The sequence below is a fragment of the Trichomycterus rosablanca genome, chromosome 1, assembly GCF_030014385.1.
Source record: "Trichomycterus rosablanca isolate fTriRos1 chromosome 1, fTriRos1.hap1, whole genome shotgun sequence".
Taxonomy (NCBI): Eukaryota; Metazoa; Chordata; class Actinopteri; order Siluriformes; family Trichomycteridae; genus Trichomycterus; species Trichomycterus rosablanca.
In genome coordinates, this window is record NC_085988.1 from 75,548,738 (window position 1) to 75,559,098 (window position 10,361).

Genomic DNA, 10,361 nt, shown 5'->3' on the forward strand with positions numbered 1-10,361 from the left:
TCGATCAAGTCTCTGAATGTCTCTGAGTGGCCCAGCCAAAGCCCAGACTTAATCCCTGTCAAACATCTGTAAAGTGTCCTAAAGTTGGCAGTTCACAGAATCCTGTTATTTACTTTTACTTTTTTATTATTATTAATAATTCATCATTTTTGGTGAGTGTGTATATTGATGGGTAAAGCTTTGCAATTAAATTCATTTAAATTCAAATTTATATAATCAAATCCACAACATGACAAAGTATGCAATAAATTAAAATTTTATAATCACAAATATCTTTTATTGTAATCTTTGAGTAAACATGAAAACATTTACAATGTTAGAAACAATGTATCAGAGAACAGGTAGAATTAGACAGAAAATATATGACAATGTTTTAGTATAACAGAAAACAAATTTCTCATACATCAGAATTTTCATTTCAAGTTTGGGTGTGTGGTATATACTACACTGCTACATACAAGTTCTTTAAAAATGATGGATCTTCAAAAAGTTTCTGCACTTTTATATTTCGGTTGGAAACAGTGAGGGTGGGAGGAGTAGTAATTGGTCATTTGAGAGACTGAGAGAGAGCTTATAGTCCGGATTTAACGCCAACTGATTTCCACCTTTTTGGACACTCAAAGAAGCTTTAAGGTGAAGAAGATTTTCATGTGATGATGATGTAAAAGCAGCAGTGCATCAGTGTCTATGCGCTCAACCAAAAACATTTTTGCTGATGGCATTAAGGAGTTGGTACGATGCTGAGAAAAATGCATCGCAGAGGAAGGTGACTGTAGAAAAGTGATGTAATTTGTGTTGAAATTCTTAATAAATAGTTTTTAAAAGTGTGGAAACTTTTTGAAGAACCCTCGTACTATGAAGTGTTAATTGGAAACTAGAAGTTTGACAGGCTGTTGTTCAAAAATCAGTGACTATAAATGATAATTATAAAACGGATAGTTCCGGTCCTAAAATCTGATTGGCTGAGCCGCGTTCGAAGCCGTTGTAAAATCCCCGATAAACTCACACCTATGACCACCTCACATCATTCCATATTAATACGCCACTGAATAGAAAAAATTAATGTTATTTTCGCCCTCATGTTGCCTAGCAACACTGTTAATCGAACTATTTTGCGTCGCGGAAGAATGCTTTATTGTAAGTTTATACACAATAAATACATTTATGAATTAAACATTGTTGTATTTATTATATTTTATGTTGACCGCCGTTTTATAAAAGCAATAAGCCACTCGAGACCGTGCATTACTGTTAAGATTTTAGCACGGGGAAAGAAGTTTTAGGCACTCCGCTTCGCGTCGTGCCAAAAACGTCATCCCCGTGCTAAAATCACAGTAATGCACGGCCTCTCGTGGCTTATTGCTTTATACATGCATGTGATTGTGCGCTTATGTTCTGACCACATTCTAACTCTATTTAACACAGATAAACAACATTTATAATAGTGCAAAGATTAATGATTAATATCTAGAGGTTTTTTTTATATGTACGACCCTAATACAAAATCATTTACCTATAACTTGATGATTTGAAAACAGAATTGCAAAATTTTAATGTAAAAATGTGTAAACCTACATTACATTATTAGTTATATTCATTATTATTGTTTAGAAAACACTGTATGTAGAAGACAGTCATGCCTTTACAACCCCGAAACATGTAGACAGAAATCTTTCAGTTATGTGGGGGTGGCACGGTGGCACGGTGGCTCGGTGGGTAGCGCTGTCGCCTCACAGCAAGAAGGTCCTGGGTTCGATCCCCAGGTGGGGTGGTCCGGGTCCTTTCTGTGTGGAGTTTGCATGTTCTCCCCGTGTCCGCGTGGGTTTTCTCCGGGTGCTCCGGTTTCCTCCCACAGTCCAAAGACATGCAAGTGAGGTGAATTGGAGATACTAAATTGGCCATAACTGTGTTTGATATAAACTTGTGACCTGATGAATCTTGTGTAATGAGTAACTAACGTTCCTGTCATGAATGTAAAACAAGTGTAAAACATGACGTTAAAACCCTAATAAACAAACAAACAAATTTCAGTTATGTAGCCTAAGTTTCTTAACACTAACGGTGTTTTGAGTGGCCACAGATCCTCAGCTTCAGTGTGTACAGCTTTGTCCCTTTATACATCGTCTTACAATGAAGGCTCCCTCTATTCTGCATATTTGTGGAAAACAGAACCATCCAGAAAGAAAAAAACATCTTATTTACAGTAGAACTGGGCTTCTGATTTCTGAAATTCCTAAGCAATTTACATCTATGCTACAACTAACCTCACATCCCTGAGGGTATTTAGACATATGTAAATATACATTGTCGATTCGGAGGCTTATTTGAGGTAGATACGGTACATATTTACAAAGACAAAAGCATATAAACAGCTGAAGAACAAATGAATTGTGACCGAATGTAGTACCAACACACAGGTTTGAGATTTAAGGCTTATAACTGTGCCAATGCCAAAAAAGTACTGGACTAGTAATCAAAAGGTTGCTGATTCAAGCCCCACTACTGCCAGGTTGCTGCTATTGGGTCCTTGGGCAAGACCTTTAATCCTCAATTGCTCAGACTGTATACTGTAACTGTAATGTAAGTCGCTTTGGATAAAGGTGTCTGCTAAATGCAAAAAATGTCAATGTAAATGAGGCTGATTGGGACTAGTGGCATTCTTCTTTTTCTTGAAAACTGCTGGTAGTTATTTACTTTTGACATTAGAATATTGTATAAATGTCTTATGCATACAAAAAGGTTTGTAAAGGTTTAATTCTAAAAGTAATTAAACATTAATCAAGTAAAAACCATAAATCCAATCTAGCAGTCAATGTTTCCTGGGACGGCTCTAAACTTATTGCAGCCTTGATCAGGATGAAACACTTAATAAAGATACACAAACAAATGAGCTAGTTTAGGATTTAAACGGAATGAATTCTCTTAGATACTATGGTGCAGTGTTAAGGTACAATGACCATTTTCCCTTTTTGTATACATAAATACAACTGTACAACGCATTGGTTTGCACACAGTACTGCATGTGGATCAGTCCTTTGTGTGGTTACTTGAGCTGCCTCATCAGTCTGAAGAAACTGAACAACAATTATAATAAACTTACATAACAGGTAGTACAATAAAAAACAAAATCATCATTCTATAATGAAAATCTTAGGATAAATCGCTACATGATTAAATCCATCAGTGATACTGCTGTTAAAACAACAAAGATAAGATCACTTATTTACTTTACAGTTGCATATCTATACGTATGTCATATGTGTATTACATTCCTCCTACATATTATAGTACTCCTACCTTCTGGTCTAATACTAAATTTGTTGCTGATAGGCCTGTCATGATTATTATTATTTTTATTTTCTCTTTTTCTCCCAATTTTTCCCCTAATTTTCTCCCCTAATCGAGTTGTATCCAATTTCCCTGATTGCGTTACGCTTCACCTGTACCGATACTACCCTCCACTGCTGACTGAGGAGCTTCGCAACTGACACACACTTGTCCAACACGTGCAGTACCGACTGCCTCTTTTCACCTGCACGAGGTGAGTTCATATGCAGATCAGCCTTGTGCATGGAGAGCCACACCCTGATCAGCATTATTCCCCAACTTTGCGCAGGCGCCATCAATCAGCCAGCAGAGGTCATAATTGCACCAGTTATGAGAAACCCTGGTCCGGCTCATCCCACCCTGAACAACAGCCAATCGTTGTTCATGTGGCCGCCCAGCCCAGCCGGGTGGCAGAGCTGAGATTCAATACAATGTATTCGAATCCCAGCTCTGGTGTGCTAGTGTGTTTTACTGCTGCGCCACCTAAGAGGTTTCTGTCATAATTATTAAATAATCACCTTTATTATTTTAGCTAACTGCATTTAGTAATTACATTTCACAATCATCTATCTGTATACATTGACTAATAAGTTCAAAACTGAATGTTGACTGCTTCTATAGGTTACAATGTGGGTTCTAGTTTTTCTTAAATTGCTCCTTGGAGTATATGATGGGGTTTTACTTGGGGTGCTCAGGTGGCACAGCAGTCTAATGTGTTAGCTCACCACCACTGGGCAGCTAACAGGCACAAGTGGCTGTGCCTGAGAAATAGTGGGTGAAAGAGGGGTTCCTGATTGCTGCTGCAAATGTGAACTCTGTTGGCTGGTAGAGGCAGCTGCATGGAATGGCATAGATGGGCCACAAGCTAGTCTGTAGCTCTAGTCTGAGGAGTTGCAATCAGAAACTGGGAAAACTGTCTTAATAAATTATATTTACTGGAGCTCCTATTTAACCTCCTTGTGTACATCAGTTATTACAATACTATATATTATATATTATAACTAAGCACAGCCAATCCACCTACTGTAGGTTTTTGGGAGGTAGTAGAAACTGGAAAACCCAGAGGAAACCAACACATGAGAATATGGACAATTATTTAATCTCATAATCGTGACAGGCCTCGTGGCTACTAGATAAGCTGGCCAGAAAAGTTTGACAGACCAGTAGTGTAACAATGCATGCTGACAATGCATTTTGTTTGTGTGCTAAACACACATTTTAGGCTGAATGGGATTGATGGAATGTTTACCAACTAGACTTTAGGTACATTCCAGAGGTCAAAGGGTATATGCTTTCTAAAGCGTGATTTATACTTATCTAGAAGTGTACGGTCAGGTACCAAGTAAGGTAGTAAATACTACTTCAAAATAGTAGCAATGCTGTAGGTAGTATGCTGTTTTGAGAAATTGTATATATCTTAAAGATGTTCATCCATGCACTAATCTTGTCTCGAAAGTGCAGCATTTTTAAAACTACCTCATATGCTGCTTATCCAAAACATATTTCTAATTATCCAACAGCTTTTTATACACAAACCAGGCTTCAGATTGAGCCAGGATATATGCCAGGATATGAGCATAATCTTTTACTTTTGTGTAAACAATTTTCTGTAACTCTGTGGCTCAGGTATGCTAGTATATAAGGTTTTTGGTATATTAACCTTACAAAGAGTAAAAGTACTATGATGCAATAGTATTGATTATAAAACATACACAGAAGCTCTAATTACTTTTAAACATTTGTACAAGATGCGCAAGTCAGAGGTCACCAGGACTAACCATTTGAACTGTGTAACAGGGGTCAATCTTAAAGCTCTGTTGTTTCTCGTGAGGAGAAGAGAGATTTTATAACCAGCTGAGACATAACGAGTCCAGTTTAACTTATTAACATCCACTGGAGGAGTGCTAGAATGGCATCTAGAATGTGAGTGACAAAACAGTTCTGATAACTTGATTGCAGTCCTGAAGTTATTCATAAAAGTGTCTTTTTGGAGTGTATGTCTCCACCTTCACAGTATAGGTCTTATGTAGTTAGTAATAGTTAAAGTTTATTAAACTAAATTGGTTGATGACACTATATGTACATTTACATACACTTTGAGAAGTCAAGCGCTGCTCTCACTGTCGTGATGAGGTTTTGTGATAAAGAAACCTCCTCTTCTTTGCGGTGAAAAAGTCTGGAGGAGAAAAAAGTCAAAGTTACAGTTAAAATATAATCCTTAAGACAACATGTTAACACTATTGCTTCTGCATCTGTAGCATACTTGCTATTAACAATGACAATAATTTAATGTTTTTCTCTGATGATAAAATAGAACTGAATACATTTTGAGTGCCCTTAATTCGTAGGTGGCTTAGAATACTACATACACCTATGCTAACCAAGAGAGCGTTTTGCTTATTCGCATCAGAGTATTATTTTTGCAAAGCATGAATTTGCAGCCTCTTTAACTTAGTAGTTTATTTTTTATTTATTTATTTATTTATGCATTTTCCCCAATTTTCCTCCCGATTTACTGAACTCAATTTGTCGTCCGCTACTGAGGGATACCCGATTGCATCCAAGGAGAGCATGTCGCCTCTTTCGACACGTGCACAGCCCTCCTCTTCTCGTCCCTGCATTCTGCACAGAAGTCTCTTCCGCCAATCAGGGTCCTTACACAGCGTATGAAGATCCACCCACCCACACATAGTCCGGTCCCCACCCTGCAGATACGGTGGCCAATTACTATCTGCTGCAGGCACTGCCAATTATGCCCGCCAGATGGTGCCCAGCCGACCAGTGGCAACGCTTAGTTTTGAACTGAGGAGTTCAGAATCTCTGCGCTGGTGTGCTAGCGGAATATCCCGCTGCACCACCTGGGCATCAACTTTGTAGTTTAGACAGTTTAGATGATAATGATAACACAGTTTTTATTATTGTTACTATAGGTCAGTAGAAAAAGGAAGGAAAGATCTAAATAAAAGTATAATTGCATCACAGGCGTAAAGATTCACTGCACTTGCCTTTGTGCTTGTGTCTGTGACCAAATCACAAGCAAAATGTTATTTCCTGTAACATATTTCCTTCATTCACATTTTGCGTGTTCAACACATTATTTGATTCATTTACACTTAAATTTGATGTCATACAATTTAGTTAACACAGTATAAATCTTAAAATCTGTATAAATCTTATTGATATTACACTTTATCAATCAGTCCAGTTCATTAGCTTAAGTTATTGTCGCCTTACAACAAGAAGGTCCTGGGTTCAATCCCCAGGTGTTGGGTCTGGGTCCTTTCCGTGTGGAGTTTGCATGTTCTCCTCGTGTCTGCGTGGGTTTCCTCCGGGAGCTCCGGTTTCCTCCCACAGTCCAAAGACATGCAGGTGAGGTGAATTGGAGATACTAAATTATCCATGACTGTGTTTGACATTAAAGCTGCGAACTACCGTTTCTGTCATAAATGTAACCACAGTATGTAAAACCTGACATTAAAATCATAATAAATAAATAAACTTAAGTTATTTAAAGGAACACAAGACATTGTTAAAATAGTGAGAAAAAGGTTACAAAGCATAAGGCTCCATGACTCCACCAAACCACAACAAGAGGCAAGTTTTATGACAGTTTTCAACATATGCCCGTTAATCCTCAAGCATTTCAAGTAACTAAGCTCTCCATTCTTTTCTCACCATTGTCTGCTATAGAATTATTGGCTGTGGTAATAACACACACTACACTGCACTGAGTAAATATTTGGTTAAAAAAGGCTCAATTATTCTTGTGAAGACCCAGAGCCTGGCCACATTTCTGCTTCTGACACTTCTACAACAGCTAAGCACCATTCTTCAGTGTCAGATTACCCAGTTTAGGTGTGTTTGTGCAATAGCAATACAAGGTGGACTAGTTGAACAGCCGTGGGGACAGGAATAAGAATCACCTTAGTGAAGCAGAAATGGTGCAAGACCAGTAAGAATGTAAGCTACAGGTTAGCAAGACATTCCAGTTTCTCTGATGCTGCCTTTGTGTGCTTGTTGGCTAGTCCTGTTTCCAATTTGTCATCATTTTAATATCTTTGCCTTTAAGTGGACTATTAACATTATTAGTTAGCTGGTCTGGTGTGCAATGGTATATTCCTACAATTTGATACTTTTGTCAACTTGGTTAACTTTTTTAACTTTACTAACAGTTCATCACTGTTGGGCCCTTGAGCAAGGCCCTTAACCCTTTATTGCTTAGACAGTATACTGTCACAGTACTGTAAGTCCCTTTGAATAAAAGCGTTGAAATGCCGAAAATTTAATGTAATGCATGTCTACACATTCAATAACGCTATGTCCCAAACCACAAACTACACACTAAACAGTATGCCTATGTCATTATACTAACGATGTACTTAGATCCTGGCATTTTTTTTCCATATTACTATATTCTTTACTAACAGACATGTTATGAGAATTACAAAATTTCTGTTCATGCAACTAAGTGACACGAAGTGTTACAGTTTTGCATGTAAAAGCACTACTTTGTGTCAGCTAGGTGCTAACATTAGCTGGACAGTGCATTTACATTGGGCAACTCAAGGTTCTATAAGAACAGGTGCCAAAACAGCAGAGCAGATGGAATGTTTTGGCTAGATTTAGGTAAAGTGCTAACTACTACTAGTCTACCAATATTAAAATTAAAGAAATGATTTCCTTCTACTCCATTATCTCACCAATGGGGACAATGGTAGCCTAGCTTTGAGCTATCAATTGAAAAGTTGAGAATTTGAATCCCAGCTCTGCCATGCAGCCACTGTTGGGCACTTGAGCAAGGCCCCAACCCTTTTGGCTCCAGGGGAAAAGAATTTAGTTGTACTGTATGACTGTATATGTGTATATGACAAATAAAGGCGTTCTATTCTGGATATTCTATAGGTGTCTGTGCAGAACCTCAGTTCAATTTTGCTTTAGTGCTCTGTGTGACTCATTGACATAGATCATACAATCTAATATTATAGGTCTAGGTCTAATAATGGATGTGAGATAGCTGCTCTAATAATTTTAGCCTTGCAGCTACACAGCATTATGTGTTATATACATTTGAATTTCGCATTGTTGTTATTGTAAAAGGGTCTTATCAAAGCCACCTGTTTCCAATGGCTCATGCCAATGTTAAAAAAATGATGATTTTCATTTAGCTGTAAAAAAACACATTTACGATGATCCCAACATCACTTGTAAATAGCATTACTTAAAGAGTATATATTTTTAACAACCATAACCCCCCACTTACCCGTGATGGCAGCCTGTCTGTATCTGATCCTCACTGGTGTTCCCAATCTCTTTTGCACCTTGGCATCTCTGTGTAAATCTTCAGTGCTGATGGGAGTTTCCAGTCTACGCTTGCCAGTCCTAACCACACAGCTCCGATAGAAAGCTGGCACATCCTGGCAACCCATCTCCTCCCACTCCACCAAGCCAGGAGTAGGACGCTCGCTTTGAAAGTCAAAGTTCCAGCGCTGCTTGGCCGTTTCCACACTCATGCACAACAGCCTCTGGAAGTCTTGCTGAAGTTGCTGGTGGTCCACCGGTCCAAATAGATTCCGCCGTACATTGGCCCATCGCGGCTTATCACCCCCGTCTTCTCCCTCAGTGCAGTCATACTGATTCGAAGTCATAGCTATATTTTTGTGGAGAGAGAACAGTGGAGGTGACTATATGAATGAGCCTATTTATTTAATAATTCATTATTCATCTCTAATTATATTTGCATTTATTACAATTTCATTTTAGCATATCTGGAGTCTATCCAGATAACACTCAGTTCTAAGTGAGACTACACTCTGGATTTACCATGGTGGCTATTGTAATAGTGTTTTTTTTATGTCAAATGATCTATTGTTTCTTAATGTATGTAAAGAACTAAAGTTGTGTAAAATGTGGTAAAGGTCAAACTATTTATTTAAATGTATTGTACATTTTAAAGTGCTAAATAGAAATGGATAAAATTATTTGGTCATATAGATTATAAAGGCGTTTTCATTGGTTGTTTATGGATTAAATGTAAATAATATAGTTGCATGGTTTCACAGGCATTTGTCAACTGTCTACCACCCTTCCAGCCACTTTAAACCCCTTCAGCATCAATCAACCACACATCCTGGGTTACATTCTCCCTTGTGCTGCCAATGTGCATCCTACATGGTCATAAGTCAGAAGACGGCTATACACCAAGTAGAAACAAAGATAAAAATAATAACAAAAACATTAAAAAAATCACATTCACGCATGTGTAAATGTGCACATAATATGACGAGTCTGGCGTTTCAGTTATATTCAAAAATGCATCCTTTAATCATGAAAATAAAAGTTTGAATGTCACCAAAATTCGATACACTGGCAAGAAAAGGGTGACCAACAACACTGTTCCCACTGAAACTGAATAAGGTAGGTGGGCAATTTTAACTTCTTAGATTTCACATGAGTTTCACATGTAATTTATATTAGTTCCAAACCCCCACCCCCACGCGGCCCGTCTGTCAATTTTTAAAACCCAGTGTGGCCCTTGAGTCGAAAAGTTTGCCCACCCCTGATCTATATGGTAAGTGGAACTGATAAAATGGATGGTAAGTGTAGAAACAAGGAGGTGGTTTTAATGTTATGGCTGATCGGTGTATATATAAAGATTCAAAGATTCAAAGCTTTATTGTAATATGTACAGTAGGAAACGTGTTTCCCTGTACAATGAAATTCTTATTTTTGCTGTCCACACATGATGTAACAAAGTACAAAGATAATAATAAAATCAAATCAAATTAAGAAATAAAAGTTAGATATAGTAAAAAAAACACGCTGAGTATAAGTTATGTACATTGTGCAAGAAAAGAGCAGATATATTGCCGATATATCTATCACACCGATCTATCTATCTATCTATCTATCTATCTATCTATCTATCTATCTATAGAGAGAGAGAGAGAGAGAGAGAGAGAGAGAGAGAGATATTACACAATACAGCCTTTTTTATATAGGTGATGTCCATAAAATCCTATAGATATGTTTAATAT

General features: G+C 37.7%; 1 protein-coding gene across 1 annotated transcript; it reads right to left on the bottom strand.

Annotated features, from left to right (window-relative positions):
• Positions 1-5,444: 5,444 nt before the first annotated feature.
• cdkn1d (cyclin-dependent kinase inhibitor 1D) lies at positions 5,445-8,972 on the bottom strand. The gene is made up of 2 exons (XM_063009376.1): positions 8,588-8,972; positions 5,445-5,503 (listed from the first exon to the last, which is right to left on the bottom strand). The coding sequence occupies exons 1-2, from the start codon at positions 8,970-8,972 to the stop codon at positions 5,445-5,447; spliced, it is 444 nt and encodes a 147-aa protein (XP_062865446.1).
• Between the last annotated feature and the right edge of the window lie 1,389 nt (positions 8,973-10,361).

What these genes read in the sequence shown, in the direction of transcription:
- cdkn1d (XM_063009376.1), bottom strand. Translation starts at nt 8,972, where the DNA reads ATGACTTCGAATCAGTATGACTGCACTGAGGGAGAAGACGGGGGTGAT. An exon ending in CAGACAGGCTGCCATCACGG is followed by an intron (nt 5,504 to 8,587) that starts GTAAGTGGGGGG and finishes TTTCTCCTCCAG; the next exon opens with ACTTTTTCACCGCAAAGAAG.